The sequence below is a fragment of the Panthera onca genome, chromosome D1 (genome assembly GCF_046562875.1).
Source record: "Panthera onca isolate mPanOnc1 chromosome D1, mPanOnc1 haplotype 2, whole genome shotgun sequence".
Taxonomy (NCBI): domain Eukaryota; kingdom Metazoa; phylum Chordata; class Mammalia; order Carnivora; family Felidae; genus Panthera; species Panthera onca.
In genome coordinates this window covers 84,553,492-84,572,934 of record NC_138348.1, presented here as the reverse complement: position 1 = coordinate 84,572,934, position 19,443 = coordinate 84,553,492, and the positions used below count along the sequence as shown (strand labels likewise).

Genomic DNA, 19,443 nt, shown 5'->3' with positions numbered 1-19,443 from the left:
GATGGAGAAAGGTTCTTCCAGGTAGTTATTTCTGCAAACACTTCTATTTAAGGTGACCACTAGATGGATTTTCACTCTAGTGTTATCTGACACGGTTAGGCAGACTCATGGTCAAACCATCTTTGATGCTTTGGTTTAGATGTAAAATTAAATAGAAACACTAATAGTATACTCAAATCAGTAGCATCTCATCTCATGTCTTCCTGCTAGCTTAACATGGAATCTGACATGATATTGCTCTGACTCTGCATTTAGGGTTGCCACTGAAAGAGTTCTTCATGGAGCATATGTGCAGGAAATCACATAGATTTTTCTTTTAAATTTGAGATTCGAAACAAGAAGAAACATAGCCCAGTGTATTAGTCAAGGTTCTCCAGAGAAACAGAATCATTGGGTGTGTGTGTGTGTGTGTGTGTGTGTGTGTGCGCGTGTGTGTGTATGTGTATGTGTGTGTGTGTATAGAATGGAGTCGAATTTATCTATTTTATGTATATATCTTTTATATATATATAAAGAGTTTTATTATAAGGAATTGGCTCATGTGATTAAAGAATCTAGCAAGTTCAAAATCAATAGGATAGGCCAGCAGGCTGGAGACTCAGGAGAGCTGAAGGTGCAGATGAAGTTCTAAGGCAGTCTTCTGGAGAAATTCCCTTTTGCCTGGGGAAACAGGTCTTTATGATTTATTTATACCTTTCAACTGATTGGATGCGACCCACCTACATTATGAAGGGCAGTGTGCTTACTCAAATTTCACAAACTTAAATGTTAATCTCATCCCAAAACACCCTCCAAGTTGATATATAAAATGAACCATCACAACGAGTGTATTTGGAATTCTATATTTGGTTTAGTCTTTTTATTTAGGTCTTTTATTTTTTAAAGGTCTCTGTGTATAAACATTTATTTAAACCAGAGTAACAATGGGTAAGCTTTACCAGGGCCTCAGCTGACTATGTTCTTTTCATAACCCTTTTTTGCTTGATTTACTATATATTCTTAGCTCTGTGTATAGGTGAGTGGCTCTGGAAAGTATCATTGGCTGACATGTACTTTCTCCTGCTCTTGTTATTAAATTCCTTAAAAAGTTGGTTAAGGAACTAAATAGACATTGTTGAAAAGGTTATTTTATTTGATATTTTCTTCTCTAAGATGGATTCTGCTAAGCAAGCTAACAGAAGTAGTCTTGAAGAATAAACATGTAAATATTCTTCACTGGAAAGCCTGCATCACCATTTTATATTTAGACTTGACCCCAGTAGGCCAATGAGGTCTCACAGTGATGCATGCTGACATGCACCCACACGACTATAGTCTCAGTCAGGGAAAAGTTTCTTTTGAGCAGGGGAAAAACTGGACAGAATGCCAGAAGTCTAATTATAACTTTTTAGAGAGCCAAACATCCATAAACTAGTTCTTGGCGAACACATCTGACTTAAAGTGAAAACATTTTCTAAAAGAAAATTATAAAAGAAAAATTGGTTTATAATAATGAGTATAAACCCAAATTAATTTGATTTACTTGTGTAGAGCTAAGACAGCCACTGATTTTCCCCTTTTAGTTCTCTCAGCAGTTATATGATAATAGCCATTATTAAATACAGAAAGAAGCTCCTTCATCTCCTGGTATCCCTGTCATGAGCCAGTAAGCCTGTTTTGCTGTTCAGATTGGTTTTGTTTCCATAAGAGGAAAAGACAAGTAGTTTGTAGTTTGAGATCTTGATCTTCCTGGCTGTGGGTTGGATGGTCACTTTTGGAGTTTAGTTTTTCCTGGACTCTTATTCTTCCTCAGAATGCTTATACGAGTGTGCCAAGGCTCTTCGAAGAATCAATCAAAATAAAGTCAGCCTCTCCTGAATCAAAGAGTTTGTGGGCTGAGACTGACATTACCTCAAGATCCATTATGGTTTAAATGTATTTTTTATTATAATATTCTATGCTATTATTCTTTTGCCTGAGGCTTTAGAAGCATTTTATAGCCAATAATTCTTTAGTAAAGCAAAGCAGTCATCATCCTCATGCCCAACAAACGGCTGTGCTTCTGTGAACACAACTCTAGATTTCTGGTTGGGCCCATTCATAATGAATAACTTAGTCATAAGGTTCCCTAAATGGGACTGCACATAAGAGTCACCTGGGAGGCTTGGAAAAAAATACAGATCCAGGCTTTTCCCAACCCACTGAATAAGAATTTGGGGTGCATGTGCTTTAGGGACTGAGATGTGTTGGGAAATAGCATTTCAAACAAGATCCTGAGGGGATCATCATGCAACTTATCTGGCATCAGATCCCCAGACTCTGGCAGAATTTCCAAAAGGTCTCTCAAAACCAGAATAAGAAACTACAGTTGTTCTGCACAGCTGCTAAAATTGTTTCAGATTAGGAAAGGGAAGGGCAGACAAAGAACACAGTGGTTCCAGAGAATAATCTGAGGAGCCTGCATGAACTGGGAAGGCCATTGTGAACCTCAGCGTCAGCGTTTCCTCTCCTGCCTTATCATTCCCATCTGCCTGCTCCCTTCTCTGCCCCTTCATTCAGTTCCACATCTTTCCTAGAAGGAAGAGATGGTTGTGTTGAAGATGCCAGTGCCATCTGCATATCATTCCAGAGGCTTTTTTTCTTTTTTAAAGGCCACTTCCTTTGCAAACTCATCTAAGAAAGGGTTTCAGTAGAACAATGGGATATAAGTTTAGGCTTCAGGGTCTGAGTCATGTTTCCCGTTTAGTTCCAGATCCTCTTTACACGTATTTGTTGCAGTCTCTTTTAGTTCTGTCTAGATAGATTTTAATAATATGTTTCTTCTTATATAAGAAAGATTATGAAATAGAACAGGAAGTGGAGACTAGGAGTCAGAAGTCCTGGCTTCTGGTTTTTACTTTGTACTTCTAGACATTGATCTCTAGGACTTGGTCTTCTAACTGGGAAATGAGCGTAGTCATCCTTACCCACCTTGATGGAATACTGGAGGCTTAATTAGTGTTCCCAGTGTGCTGTTGTACCACCCAAACAGTATTCAGAAGGATGTGCAGTTCATTGAATCCCCAGCAGCACTATGTACTTACCCTGTAGTTCCCTCCTACTTTGTTAATTATCAGAATGTTGGTGGATGGAAGTCCAGCATCTGCCTTGTTCTCTTTTCTCTATATTAGGCATTCATCCTGCAGGTGGAACAGTCCTGTTCAGAAGTACCTTAACAGGTCCAGCTCTCCTTTTTAGCAGAGTAGGGAACTGAACTATGAGAAGCAGCTTACCATCACATTTACTACAGGTCAGAACAGTGTTATTTGTGAGACTAATGGTCTAACTTGTCTGTCTGCTCTTCTTTCTCTGAGCACTGCTGATTGGCTTTTTATAGGTGAAAGTTTATATTCCGTATGACATCCGTTTGCCAGCCCACCCTTGTCTTCTCAGGAAAAGCGTGTATTTTCTTTGTAGATCAGTGTCCAGAGGAGTGGGATACTTGTAATTCTTGAGCCCAGTTGCTTAACCAGATTATACTGGAACTTAGAAATTGACACCACAGTCCTCCCGCTCTGTTCTGTGTGTGCTGTGTTCAGGCTCCCTAACCAAATGAGGCAAAGGCTTATGTCAAATGTGGTGACTCATATGTAGATGAATGGCCACAGTGTGCTCCATCCCTGCTATCATCTCTCTTTTGTTTTTCTGCTGAGCCCGTGCTGCAGTGCCCAGCAGGTTCATTTATATGCATGTCTCTGGCATCTGTTTCTGAGAGCAGAGAGGTAACCCCCTGACTGGGAAGGGCCTGTGCTCTTTATTTTAGGGCAGTCCCATGTTTCTGTTTTCTCAAGGCAGGATTCCCAGCTGGGTTACTTCTCTCCATGTAGTGCCTTGTTCCTCTGACTCTTACTTCAGGCAGTGTGGGCAGGGACACACAGATATGGGAGAAGGGGGCACTTAGCTGGGTTGGTCTAGGAACTGTGTAGGTGGAGATGGGTCAAGAAATCTGTGACAGAGCTAGGACAGCAGTCACAATTTCTTGTTCAGAACTTCTTATGTAGAATAGAAAACTTTTGCCAGAAACCACTATTTATGCCATGGGGTGTGTGTTTGGAAGCAGATCTGTCCCATGTTGTGACCTTTCTATATCTTGGTTTTGTCTCTTCCTCTTCAAGTCTTGCTGATTGTACCTAACTGTTGTGCCTTAAGGATATCAGTAACCTGCCGTGCCTCTGATAATGTTATATGGTTAGCATCAATATATTGGTGATAACCTGGCCCTCTTGCATTGTAGAATAGCATTGCCTTTGGACCATCTTAGAGCCATTTAGCATTTGGGAAGTAAGTGTTTAGAAGAATTTTCCAATTTTTTTATTATCTCTTGCCACATTTCTTGTCAAGCACATACTCATATGAAACCAACCAAATGTTAATTTCTTTCATGTATTCCCTGGAGAAAAAAAGGAAGTGTAGACAATACAGTGTAATGGAAGGAGTATTCGACCTGGAGTCTGAGGACACAGCTTGAGTACCAGCTTCATCAGCTGTAGACTACAGGCAAGTCATAAATTCATTCATAAATTGGAAATGATACCACTTACATCAGTATTTTAGAGGGTGATCTAAGGAATAAGTTGGTGTCATTTTCACTTCCTTCCTCACCTCAGGAACTGTGACATCTCTGATGGCCTTGGTTTCAAGAATAAGAAATAATGCCATTGTGTAATAAGCCATTTCAAAGCTTGATGCCTCTGGAAATGCAGAATTAGCTTCATATTTTTCAAAAAAGTAAGCCCAGTGGAGAATGGAGTGACAACTGCTACTCCTAGAATAACATTAAAAGCATAGAGGAGATAAAAAGCAAGAGACAATGTGAGGCTGGGCCTGTACACCTGACCTTCCCATCATTACATGTGTCTTCTCAGAGCTCTTTATTCTCTCTGTCCTTGTGTCTGGTTTGACATAGGTGTTGTGCTGGGAGGTACTTCCAGGCAGAAAGCATTTATTGACTCTCACAGTGAACCAAGCAGTGGTATTTTTTCTTATTAAAATAAAATCAGAGCCTTTGGGAGTTGTTTATAGAAAAAAGAAAGGAAAAATGAGGTTTGCTTCTTAGATTTTAGCTTTGGCTTGACACTGGGCTGGTATATTTTCATAATTATTATGAGCTTGAGAACACACCAGCCTGAAGTCTTCTCCTTAATGTAGTTGGAAATGTCATATTGTGTAGTTTTATAATTCCTTTTTCTCTGCTCATCTGCGGAGAGCCCTCCAGGAGTGGATGCAAGTGTCTGCATTCTCAGAACTCCCCATTACCCAGATGGGATTAAATATCATTGGATTAGAAGACTAAGAGCTTTTGCCAGCTATGAATTCAAGCATATTTGGATGCTCAAAAATTTAGAATTTCTGGATTTGGTATAAAAGAAATTCTCATTTTTATGTTTTCATTTATTTTTCTTGTCTTGCCACTATTTAATGTTCTCTTTTTTAGTTCCTCTTGCCCTCACTTCTTCTTTGTTTCTTTCCTTTTTCTTTTTTAGCCTACCTCTCCTTAACCTGCCTCAGACCTCATATTCAATTTTCTTGTGATTCTCATTTATATTATTCCACTCATGGTATTTGGGGTAAATATATTTCTGGTCTTAAGTGTAAAGCCATTCGATTTTAAACTTACTGTTCCTTCAGCTACTAGAAAGGCATTGATCTCTATATAGCAAATATAGCTATGATGTTAAAGATAATAATAATTAAATGTTTCTCCATCTTCAGTTATTAGTGAAAGAAGAATAAAAAGTTTCTAATAGTATTTTACAGTTGGGAAAAGTGAAGAGTACAGTCACACTTAAAGTCAGTAAGAGTATTAAAAGTAAGGCCCATAAAATTTTAAAAAATAGGGCCCAGATTTCTTGATAATACTTTACAGCTTTGGCATATAGAAGAGGTTTGAAAATGGAATTACAAGCACAAGACTGGTTATACCTCTATACTGGATTGGGTCACCTGGTTCTTCTGGGTTGAGAAAACATTTGTCAGTTCTACTTGAAGCATTTTGTCAGTTCTGAGAAAAATAGAACATTTATCAGTTTTACTTGAAGTTAAGTCCTAGGAAATCATGGAATCCAAAAATGCCACTTTCCCAATTTATAGTGAAAGCTACATTGTTAGGAGAAACACTAAAAGGCAAGAAGTGAGTCAGACAGCTCTGGGTTTGAATCCTGGCTCTTCAGCCAGCTGTGCTGTATACTCTGTAGGTTTCTGACATGTAGATTATCATATTGTATTGAAATTGTATCTCTCTCCAATTTTCAGTCAGTATATTTCCCAAAACTTCTTGCATCTCTGGTACGACTGTTGGGAATTGGAGGTGCAAAGATGAATAAGAATGGCTGAAATAACAAATAAAAAATGAAAAGAGCAGTAATGCTAGTTTGGTGTGACATCAGCAAGAGGTAGAATAGGAAACTCCAGGCTCCTATTCCCCCACAGAAACATTGAAAAAACCCACAAACAAGCAGTAGGTGAACCAACTTTGTAGGAGCTTTGGAAAAAGGTTGAAGGTTTATAGTAACCAAATAAATGCCCAGTTGAGGAAAAACAGTCTTCAAAATGATAGGAAAATTGTTTTTTTAAGTTTTTATTTATTTATTTTGAGAGAGAGAAACAGTGTGTATGCACACAGGGGAGGGGCAGAGAGAGAATTCCAAGCAGGCTCCACACTCTCAGTGGAGAGCCTGACACGGGGCTTGATTTCATGAACCATGAGATCATGACCTGAGTCAAAATCAAGAGTCGGGTGCTTAACCATCTGAGCCACTCACGTGCCCCTAAAATGGCAGGAAAATTTTATGACATTTTTACTCACCCTTTCCCCAAAACAGTCTCTCTCCTTCCCTGTCCCCTCTCCCCAAACTGGAGCAGGGAAAACCATATTTGCAGGTTATTGGGTATATTCATTTTAACTTTTCTGGGGATACCTGAAGGACTGACATGAGGTGCTTATCTTTGTTTCACATCACTTGGAATGCATATGGGAAAAGCAAGTAGCCATTGCTTGTAAAAGCTACAAGGGGACTATAAACCCACAATTGCTGGAAGAGATTCTGGGAAGAGATACACAATCTCTAGGCTCAGAAGAGAAGTTGTGATGAGACTAGGAAATTAGGACATTCAGAGCAGCAGCATAACATCTCAGGGTGATCCCTACACTCAAAGTAGCCTAGCTAAGAAAGGGGTGAAGGAGTGCCCCTGCACAGAGTGTCTGCAAAGATGTGGGAGAGAAGAATGTTCTCCTTTTTGTGTGTGTATGTATGTGTGTTTGTTTCAGTTCTTGGCATTGAGGAAATCTTTATCAGAACAGGCAATGTCTGTCAGAACATTAGCTGAAGAGAAGGTAAGGGAACCTCAGTGACCATGTTTAAAAAGGAATAGTGTTTAAGAAAAAAAAAAACTGGAGCTCTCAAAACAGATACTATAGTCTTCAACAATAATTAAACACATGCATGCATACACACACAGACACACACACACGGACACACACACACACACACACACACACACACACAGAGCAAACCCTGGGGAAGGATAATCTGATTTCCTGAGTAATAGTTTGGTAATAGTCAAATGCCTAATTTTCAGCAAAACCTGCAAAGCATATAATAAGCAGGAAAGTGTGGTTCATTCAAAGAAACACAATGAATGAAAAGAAGCTGTCCTAGAGGAAGCCCAGACATTGGATTTAGTAGAAAAAGTCATTAAATAATTTATCTTATCTATGTTCAGAAAGCTAAGGGAAAACCTAGAAAGGAATTCAGGAAAACATTATATGATCAACAAAGTATTGACAGAGAGAAATTATAAAAGGAATAAAAAATTCTGGAGCTGAAAAGTACAGTAACTGAAATGAAAAATTCACTAGAGAGGACAAATAGCATATTTGAATAGGTAAAAGAAAGAATCAGTGAACCAGAAGGTAGGACAATATAAATTATGAAATCTGGGGGGCGGAAAGTAAAATAATGAAAAAGAATGAACATAGCCTGTATTAGTTAGCTAGGTGGCTGTCACAGAATGCCACAGACTGAATGACTTAAATAACAAGGATCTATTTTTGTCATAGTTCTGGAGAGTAGAAGTCCAAGATCAAGGTGTCAGCAGGTTTGGTTCCTTCTGAGGCTTCTCCTTGGTGTGCAGATGGCCACCATCTTGCTGTGTCCTCACGTGGTCTTTCCTCTGTGCACACACATCATTCTATGTATCCTGATTTTCTATTTATTTAAGACACTAGTCAGATTGGATTTGGACTCCTAGTAGCCTCAGTTTAACTTCTCATCTTTTTAAGGGCTCTGTCTCCACATCTAGTCATATTCCAAGGTACTGGGGGCTGCGGCTTCAAAATATGAATCTTGGGGTGTGTTGGGGGGTGGGGGACACACACTTCAGCCCATAACAGAGCCGAAGGGACTTGTGGGACACTGTCAAGCTAACCAACATGTGCTTTATGGGAGTCTCAGAAGAAGAGAGATAAAAAGGGGCAGAATGATTATTTGAAAAATTAGTGGCTGAAAACTTCCCCATTTTGATGAAAGGCATGAATCTACAAATCCATGAAGATCAATGAACTCCAAGTAGGGTAAGCTCAAGGGGACTCATCTTGAGACACATTGTAATCAAACTGTCAAAAGCCAGAGACAAAAAGAGAATCTTAAAAGCAGCAAGAGAGAAGTGAATTATCACTAGGGAGACCATTAATAAAGTTATCAGCTGATGTCTCATTAGAAGTGTTGGAGGCCAGAAGACAGTGGGATGGCGTAATATTTAATGTGCTGATAGAAAAAAGAAAACATGCAAACTGAAATTTTTATATCTGGCAAAACTGACCTTCATAAATGAGGGAGAAATTAAGACATTTTCAGAAAAACAAAAGCTGTGGGAGGGAGTTCATTACCTGCTCTACATAAAAATGTTAAGGGAAATCCTTCAGATTGAAACAAAAGAACTCTAGACAGTAACTCAAAGCCATATGAAGATATAAAGATCTCTGGTAGAGATAATTACACAAATATAAAAGCTAGTCTTTGGAGAGTGTTATACTAAGTGAAATCAGTCATACAGAGAAAGACAGATACCATATGTTTTCACTCTTATGTAGATCCTGAGAAACTTAACAGAAGACCATGGGGGAGGGGAAGGAAAAAAAAAAGAGAGAGGGAGCCAAACCATAAGAGACTCTTAAAAACTGAGAATAAACTGAGGGTTGATGGGGAGTGGGAGGGAGGGGAGGGTGGGTGATGGGCATTGAGGAGGGCACCTGTTGGGAGGAGCACTGGGTGTTGTATGGAAACCAATTTGACAATAAATTTCATATTAAAAAAAAGCTAGTATTACCATAATTTTGGTTTGTCAGTGCACTTTTTATTTTCTACAGAATTTAAAAGATAAATGCATAAAAGTAATTACAAATATATGTTATATATAAGGCACACAGCATGTAAAGATGTGATTTGTGTCAATAATATAAAGGAAAGGACAGAATAGAGTTTTTGTGTATAATTGAAATTAGGTTGGTATCAACTCAAATTTGTTATAATTTTAGAATGTTACGATAAACCTTATGATAACTACAAAGAAGATATCTACAGAGTTTACACTAAAGAAAATGAGAAGGCAGTCAAAATGTGTCACTCCCCAGAAAACACTAAAGAAAACAGTAATGGAGAAAATGAGAGGCAAAAAATGATACATACAGAAAGCAAGTAGCAAAATAGAAATAAGTTCATTATTACTTTAAATGTAAGTGGATTAAGGGGCTCCTGGGTGGCTCAGTCGGCTGAGCCTCCGAATTCGGCTCAGGTCATGATCTCACAGTCTGTGAGTTCGAGCCCTGGATCGGGCTCTGTGCTGACAGCTCAGAGCCTGGAGCCTGCTTCGGATTCTGTGTCTCCCTCTCTCTCTGACCCTCCCTTGTTCATGCTGTCTCTCTCTGTCTCAAAAATAAATAAACATTAAAAAAAATTTTTTAAATGTAAGTGGATTAAACTCTCTATCAAAGGCATAGATTGGCAGAAAGGCTAAATAAGTGATCTAGCTACATGCTGTGTATAAGACATTCACTTTAGATCTAAACACAAATGGGCTAAAAGGATGGGAAAAGATATTCTGTGCAAATAGTAACCAAAAGATAAAATAGAATTTAAGTCAAAAACTGTTACGAGAGACAAAGAATGCCAGTTTATATTGGTAAAAAGATAAGTTGATCAAGAAGATATAATAATTACAAATGTGTACATCAGACGTCTGAGCCTCATAATATATGAAGCAAAAATTGACAGGATTGAGGGAGAAATATTTTTACAATAATAATTGGAAATTTCAGTGTCCACTTTCAGTAATGGATAGACAAGATAGAAGATCAATAAGGAAATTTAGGACTTGAACAACGTTATGAACCAATGGGACCTAATGGACATATACAGAGCACTGCACTCAATAACAGCAGAATACACATTTGTCACAAGTGCACGTGGAATATTCTCTAGGATTGACCATATGTTAAGCCAAAAAAGTATTAATTAAAAAAAAACATATGAAGTATCTTTTCTAATCACAATGGAATGAAACTAGAAAGAAGTAACTGAAAGAAACTAGGAAATTCACAAATACATGGAAATTAACACACCTTAACCAGTGGATCAAAGAAGTTACAAAGCAAACCTTGAGATAAATGAAAACATACCCAAATTTATGGGATTCAGAGAAAGAAGTACTAAAGGCTAGAATACTTCAGATTTCAAAAAATAAAGGTATAAAATCAATAACAATGTTACACCTTAAGGAACTGGGAAAAGGAGAATAAACTAAACCCCAAACTAGCAGAACATAGGAAATTATAAAGATTAGAGCAGAAATTAATAAAAAAGAAAATTAGAAAAACAATAGAAAATAAATGAAAATAAAAGTATCTTCTTTGAAGAGCTAAACAGAATTGGCAAAGTTTAATTAGATTGACTAAGGAAAAAAGAAGGTTTGAATTACTAAAATCAGAAAGGAAAGTAGGGGGAGTGCAACAGTTTGTCAGTTTCTTAAAAAAACTGACCATGCAGCAACATACAGTGGAGCACTTGTACTCTTGGGTATTTATTCCAGAGAAAAGGAAACGTGTTTATAGAAAAAGCTGTATACATATATTCACAGTAGTTTTATTTGCAATAGCCCCAAAGTGGAAACCACCTAGGTATCTTATAACAGATGAGTGGTTAAACAGTGGTATTTAGTATTCCATACCATGGAATACTACTGAGCAATGGAAAGAAATGAACTATCATTGTACCCAAGTTGGATTCAAAAGGGCATTATGCTGAATGAAAAAAAGTCAATCTCAAAAGATCATCTATGATATATTTCCATTTATATATATTATATATCTCTAAATGACAGAATTATGGAGATAGAACCAGATTAGTGGTTGCTAGGGGTAACAGATGGTGTTGGGAGTAGATGTGATCGAAAAGGGTAGCATGAGGGAGATCTTTGTGATGATGGAATAGTGCTGTATCTTAATTGCAGTGGTGTTTATAGGAATCTTCACATGTGATAAAGTGACATAGAACCATACACATTTATTCTACACATGTCAGTTTTTGGTTTTGATATTGTGGGGAATTATGTAAGATATGACCAATGGGAAAATGTGGGTAAAAGTTATACTGAATTTTAATGACCACATACTGAAACCATAATATATTTGAGACTTACCATACCTGCCTCTAGAAGAGAGTCTTAAATTTGGTTAAGAGGTTTTGAATAGAAACAGACAACTACACCTATCTTAGATCCTTTCTAAGTCCAAGATTCAATAATATGTTTCTAGGCAGGATGAAGAAGAGAGTGCCCACATTATAGCTCTGTGAGAAAATGGAATTCAACTAAATGATGCTTTGGAAAGCTCAAGTCAAGGAAATACAATATAGAATACAAAAAATGCACTTTGATTTATTCAGCAAACACTTTTCAGTTACCTACTAAATATCATTCAGTCATGGAATTGAAGATGTAAAGATGAAGAAACATGATACTTGTTCTTTTAAAATTTTTTTTAATGTTTATTTTATTTTTAAGAGAGAGAGAGTGTAAGCAGGGGAGGGGTAGAGAGAGGGAGACAGAATCTGAAGCAGGCTCCAGGCTCTGAGCTGTCAGCACAGAGCCCGACGCAGGGCTCGAACTCACAAACTATGAGATCATGACCTGAGCCGAAGTCGGATGCTTAACCGACTGAGCCACCCAGGCACCCCTGAAACTTGTTCTTTAAACTAGAGTGTGAGCTCCATGAGAACATAGATTTTTATTTGCTTTATTCATGTAATCATGGGTAATGTTTAGGCCAGGATCTGGCACACAATAGGTGCTAAGTAAAAATTGCTGAATCAATGGATTATCCTAAAAAGCTTAGAGTCTGATAGACAAGCCAAGATAGGTAAGAAAATAAATAGGGACAACATGTGATAGATGCTATCACAGACTTTCCCCCTTTTTCTCCTTTCAAAAAACCCTTTGTTCAGTCTTAAGTAATGCAATCACTGTGTGGGTATTCTGCTAGTACTGGAGTTAGGTATGTGCAAAATTAAACTTCAGGGCTGGCTTCCAGACCCCATTTCTACTGGTTCTGTCAGAGTCTTACCCTCAGGTGGGGATAGTGTTCCAGCTGAGTCACTGTGATACCTTCAAGAGTTGGGTTTGTTCCAGCCCTCACAGCACTGTTCTTTTACACACGGTATTGCTATACAGTTAGCCCTTGAAGAACAAGGGGCTAAGAGGTGCCCCGCCCCTGCAGTTGAAAATCCTAGAACTTTTGACTCCACCAAAACTTAACTATTAATAGCCTACTGTTGACAGAAGCCTTACCTATAACATACACAGTCGTTTAACACAAATTTTGTTATGTTGATTGTATTATATGCTGTATTATTACAATAAAGTAAGCTGGAGAAAAGAAAATGTTAAAACCATAAGATAAAGTACACTTACAGTACTGTATGTGTATTTAAAACATCTTCCATAAGTGGGCTGGCAGGGGCTGGGACAGAGGGTGGCAGCAGTGAGCCTGGCTCTGGGGTGACACTGTTCCTTAGCTTGGTGGTCTCTGCTCAGCATTGGCAGCGGCTGGGCAGCCCACAGGCACTGGGAGTGTCCTGGAGGTGCCATATAGCTGCCCCAGCTGCCTGGAGTATATGGCTGGCTATAGCTAGCAGCAGCTGTGGCCTCTGGGAGGCTGCCAGGATGCATCAGTGCTGGGCCAGGAGGGACCAGCGGCAGCTCCAGTGCAGCCCAGAGCCCTCTGGGCATGTTCTTCCGCTCCAGCCCAGTTCCTCCTGCCTGCCAGCCCTGGGCGTTCCACTGGACCACCCTGTTGGCACATGGGGTGACCTGCAGCCCTATCTAGTACCAGGGGTCCGGGGCTGCAGATGGCCTCTGTGGGCATCCCTGCCTGGGTTCTCAGAGGGCAGCAGGTGCAACTTCTGTGCCAGTCTCTTCGATTCTTCTGTGGAGACTATGGTGGGCAGTTGTCAATAAATCCTATGTGGCTTTTGCTGTCCACTCTTAAAAACCCACCTAAAAATGGATCTGTGCAGTTCAAACCCATGTTGTTCAAGGGTCATCTGTATTTTAAAGTAGGGATCTGGGTTAGTGAGGATGGGTAAATGAGGCGGTATAGAATACTTGTAAATTTAAGACTTGTTTAAGAATGGAAGGAGAATTTTGAGGGAGGACTCTCAGTGGGACCACCTCACACCCTGGGCCCAGCTGTCGTGAATCATCACTTGGGCTAGAACTTCACTTGCTTGTAGCGGTCCTCTGTTGTTGAATTTTCTTGGGACATCCAGGACTGGCACAAGCAGCTGTCTGTGAAAACTTACCCAGGGTCGTTGGGCAGTAGAGGGTCAGACCAAGCCTTTATTAAGGAGTATAGAGCACTCACTTCTTTGCTGCAGAGTAGAGGGATTAAAGTGGTGATTATTTCCATTATCTGGGGCATGTTCCTTTAGCTTCTTTTAGGTGGTAAGAAACAAATTGGCTTATTTCACTCTAGAGGCTTATTGTAAAGAATGTGTCTCAGTTGGCCTTCATGAAAATTTGACATTGTTGCAGACACTAGAGTAACTTCAGTGGTACCTCTTTGTCTTCCAGTTCATTTGTTACCAACTGTAGTGTTTCCACCATTTTGATAGTTAATCTTTCACTCTACTTCCACTCAGTTTCTTGGGTGACTATGCACTCTCTAATTCATTCTTAATTTCTCTCAGCAGGAAAGGGTCAAGTTGGGTTGTCCAATTATTTATTATCCAGTTGGACAAAGCTCTCATGAGTTACCTCAAAGGCTCCTTAGATGGCCTCTCAGTTGGAAGCTGATTACTTGTCATAGTTCTTTGTAACCAGAGTCTTATTTTCTCATCATCTAAACTATGGTGATCATACTGAAAGAACTGTCTATGGTCATTTCCTTAGAAGGAACATGTGTGTCCTTGGTAGATATTCAGAGCATCATTTATTACTCTTTATCAGTGGGTCACTGGGAGTTTTCAGACTAAAGGAGATGTAGAAATTGCTGCAGATACACAGGGTATATTTCTGGTTTCCAAAAGGAATAGCCCGTGGCTAACCAAAACAAAATCAAATTATCTTTACTTGTCCTGGTTCAACAACCTTTTATAGAAATCATCGTTTTAGATACTAATAGCAACTCAGGTGTACATATTATATTTCTGATTTTTATCCCTTTTAGTTTTTTTTTAATGGCTTTTGCTATAACTAATGAAGTCTTACTAAATAAGAAAGGATCAAATGTATACTTGGAACTATGCATGAAACTGAACCATTAAATATGATTAAAAATGGGAAAAGAATAGATTGTTGTGACCTTCATCCCACCTAATGATTCAAGGTGTTAGAAAAAAAGCAGCTTAGAGTACACATCTTTGCACATTTTCTTTATCTGGGATAGTAAGTAAGCTAAGAACCAGAGACCTTAATGAGGATTTTTTTTTTAAAGATTTTATTTTTAAGTAATCTCTACACTCAACATGGGGTTTTGAACTTACAACCCCAAGATCAAGAGTTGCATGTTCCACCGACTGAACCGGCTAGGCACCCCATTAATGAGGGTTTTATATATGAAGGCCTTCTTTGGGGAATGCATATTTTTCTAGAGGCCAGGTAGCTGAAGAATGACATTTTGTGAGTGGTCAGTCTACTACTTGATCTTCTCCAAGAAAATTAGTAAGACATTTTGAGACCACAATAAACTAGTTTTTTAAAAAAAAAAATTTTTTTTAACGTTTATTTATTTTTGAGACAGAGACAGAGCATGAATGGGGGAAGGACAGAGAGAGAGGGAGACACAGAATCGGAAGCAGGCTCCAGGCTCTGAGCCATCAGCCCAGAGCCCGACGCGGGGCTCGAACTCACGGACCACGAGATCGTGACCTGAGCTGATGTCGGACGTTTAACTGACTGAGCCACCCAGGCGCCCCACAATAAACTAATTTTAATGTTTGTTGAAACACATAGAGAGTCAAAGCTAGTTTGAAAGGGATTACCACGCAGTTGGTATATCCTGATTTCATCAGTGGCTTCATTCAACTTAGCTTCATGAAAATTACTTTATTATTTTTCTCATTTTACTAAAAACTAGTGAAAACTTTTTAATGGATGGGAATCACTGGGTTGCATGGTTAATATTGCACGGTGGTCTCTTAGCTGGTTGGGCCATACCAGAGAGTGTCGTGCCATCCTGAAGGGGAGAGCACCTGGCCGTGAGTCTGTGCCATATCAAATCCACCAAGAGTGCTGTTGCCGGGTAGGAAGCCTTAGAGTGGAGGAGAGTTGCAGGAGGCAGGAGTGACAAGAAGACCCGGGTGGGTCTGGATGAAGGATGTTGACAGGATTAATAATGACTCTGAGCAAAAAGAAAATTCTTAAAGGAAGAGTCTTTAAAGCCCCAAGGCCATTTTGTTCTGGAACTAAGAAAGAAAATGAATTCTTAGGACTCTTCTCTCAGTTCATTCCAGTGAGGTCAGACTGAGAAAGAAAGCAACTTGCTCTATCTAAGAGATTTTGTTTTGGAATATAATATTTTTCTATCCTCTGTGGTAAGTGATTGTAGCCTATTTAGAAGGGAAAAATCTGAGCTCAGTTGGAGAGTTCTCTGCTATTTTAGAGTTATGTCGTCTCTGATTTTACTTTATTTTTTTTCCTTCAGGTTGCTTGATTGGGGCTGTGAATCTCAAATCCAGCAACCGAACCCCAGTGGTACAAGAATTTGAAAGTAAGTACAAGGGAGAGACCACTAGGAGAATAGGCGCCATCTAACGGACACTTGGTAGTCTTACAACCAACTGAGGACAAACACACACACTGTAGTGCCAGAGATGTTCAGGTGGGTGGCCCCTTGGCAGTGCATTTGGTGTACAGGTGGGTCAGTACAACACTGCTTCAGCAGGCCAACAGGGAACTCTGCAGCTTTTACATGGGCTAAAATCCGATTTCTGCTCTGGCTTTATACGTATACCACAAAGAATTTTCATGTATATAAGCAGAGTATTAAGGGGGAATGTGTATTCTATTTAGTAAAAGTCCTTGCTAATCATATGTATTATTTTTCTGGCTAAAATTTATCTTTTGTTAAGGTCACTTGGATCCTGGAGATAGGTAGATTTGTAACCTGCATGAAAGACGTCTCTAAAATTTGTGATAACTTGCAGGGTCTGGGTACACAAATGATTGTAAAATTGTTTCACATCCTCTGAGAGTTCTTTTCTTCTTCTTCTTCTTCTTCTTCTTCTTCTGCTCATTAGGTGTGGAACTCTCTTGTATCATTACGGATTCACAGACAAATGACCCCAGGATTGAATGGAAGAAAATTCAAGATGACCGAACTGCATATGTTTTTTTTGACAACAGAATCCAGGGTATGGCCCTCTAATCCCTTCCTTTGTCCACAAGGTCCAGGCATGTACTTGTGGCCAGAGACTTTCCTCTGACTGGTCCTGCATCTGTAGCAAGGATTGGTTTCTTTTTTTGTTTGTTTCACTTATAGAAAACTCAAACATAGAAAAGTAATGAGAATAGTGTATTGAACCTCCCCATCCCTGTCATCCAGCTTTAACAAGTATCACCTCTTTAGTGAGGATTTAAGTCTGTCTGCCCATCCTGTTGGAGTATCAGAGTGAACATTTTGTTAGGCCATCCTCTTATCACAATCCATGACATTTGTGATACAAGCTGCATGAGTTAATCAGAAAGATCACGTGGAGCAGCAGGGAGACAAGTATTTACTGAGCACCTACTATGTGCCACACTTCCCATGTTGAGAAAGCGTTTGCTAGAACAGAGGTCAGCATAGGGTGTTCTCGGGTTGCATGAAGTAGGGGCAGGGTGGGTGGTGGGGAAGGCTTCCCAGAAGTGACATCTAGACAAGGTGATGAAGCTGGGTAACCAGTGAGGGGCTGGTGAAGAGGGGTGGATAAAGGTGTTGGGCAAGAAAGAGTGTTGTATATAAAGATGTGGAAGCAAAAAGCAGCTTGGCTCAGGGAAACTGCAAGTTCTCCACCATAGCTGGGACTTAGGGAGGGGAGAGAGGAGGGATTCTCCACAGCTGGGAAGGCATGCCAGGGCCAGGCAAGAATGAGGGTCCATAAAGATTTTTAGGAGGAAAGTGTCATGATTTCATTTACACTTCAGGAAGACTGACTTGCCTGCCTTGTAGAGAAGAGATTGGAGAGGGAAACTCAGAGCAGAAGTGCTAATTCTGAATTTTTTGCATATTGCAGAAGGGAGTTGCTAATGGCCTGAGCTAAGGTCAAGGCAGTGTAGAGAGAGATGAGGAGGGGTTGCTAAGGGCTGGCTGTGGCAAGGGAGGGAGAAGGAGGAATTACAGATGAATACCATGGGACCTTCCCTTCACTCTGACAGGAGGGACATGGTAGACATGAGGGACAAATGCAGCAACTTCTAAAGGCTGGCTTCGGAGTTGTCAGAGAACCTGCTAGTTGAGGCTTCAGAGGAGAATGGAGATTTTGTGGAAACAGCCTAATCTCAGTCTTCCTGCTTTGGGTCCCCAATATCATCAGGAGTGATAGGCTTTTAAATATCATTTTTTCCCTCACCAGTGTCTCCCCCACCTCTTAATTTTGAAGAGATGGAAATATTTTTCCCAGAAAACAAGTCCATTTTCTCTGGCAACTTAGGCTGCTGCTGATAAACCCTGTACACGCACTGGTGATCATCAGAAAAACCAAGTAGGAATTTTCTTAAAGCACTTCTGTTTCTGGGAATTAAACACTCTTAGCCAGAGGGAGGGGGAAGGTATTTACACACAAAATATGAAGGCTGGAGGAAAACTTGAATCTGCTTGGTCTCTCCTCTTGCCTCAGTTCAGGTCTGTGCTAAAAACATCCTGATAGATCTTTAAAAATTTTATTATTGAAGTATGGGTGAAATACAGTGTTCTATTAGGTTCAAATATACAGCCTAGTGATTAGACAAATCTGTACCTGACTCAGGCTCACTGCAAAAAGTGTAGTCGCTGTACATGACTACAATATCACTGATGATATTCCCTATGTTGTACTTTTTATCTCTGTGACTTACTTATTTTATAACTGGAATTTTGTGCCTCTTAATTCCCTTCACCTCACCCTCTTCCCCTCCAGCAACCACCAGTTTGTTCTCTGTATTTATTAATCTGTTTGGTTTTTTTCTATTGTTTTGTTTTTTAGATTCCACATGTAAGTGAAATCATATGGTACTTGTCTTTCTCTGTCTGACCTCACTTCACTTAGCATAATACCCTGTAGTCCCATCCATGTTGTCACAAATGGCAAAATCTCATTCTTTTTTATGGTTGAATAATATTCTCAATAATACACACACACACACACACACACACACACACACACACACACACACCCATATCTTTGATAGATTTTTATTTACTAATTTCTTAAATTGTTGAAATTCTAATCCTCTACTGAGGGCTGCTGAATAACAAACCTTCCTATAAGAAAATACCTTTGGAATGTTCATCCTTTGCAATAAGCATTTTGCTGTTTTTATTATATTATGGTAAATCCTTCCTGTTCTTGCCACCATTCAGCAGGTTTAGTAATAATTAGTTTCTATGTTTGTGTCATTTTCCTCCTAACTCCTTCCCTTATTTGTCATTCTTTAGGTTCTTCATGCTTCTTTGAAAGAGTTACCATCTTTTTGTGCTTTAAATGTTTTAAAAATTAAGATACAATTTGTACAGTATAAAACTCATACTTTTAAAGTGTATACTTCAGTAGTTGTTAGTATATTCAACAAAGATATATATCTCTCACCACCATCAAATTCCAGAACACCTTCACCAGCCTCCAGAGAAACTACATGTTTATTAGCAGTTACTCCCCTCCCCTTTATCCCCTCCTCCTGGCAGCCAGTAATCTCCTT

The 19,443-nt window shown here is 39.3% G+C and overlaps 1 protein-coding gene across 1 annotated transcript in view; it reads left to right on the top strand.

The window, feature by feature from the left end:
* Positions 1-19,443, top strand: part of JAM3 (junctional adhesion molecule 3) — an 84,314-nt gene that overhangs the window by 56,949 nt on the left and 7,922 nt on the right. The window contains exons 2-3 of the mRNA XM_060605283.3: positions 16,214-16,279; positions 16,809-16,922. Of these exons, the coding sequence (XP_060461266.3) occupies positions 16,214-16,279; positions 16,809-16,922 (180 nt within the window). The remainder of the gene's footprint in view (positions 1-16,213; positions 16,280-16,808; positions 16,923-19,443) is intronic.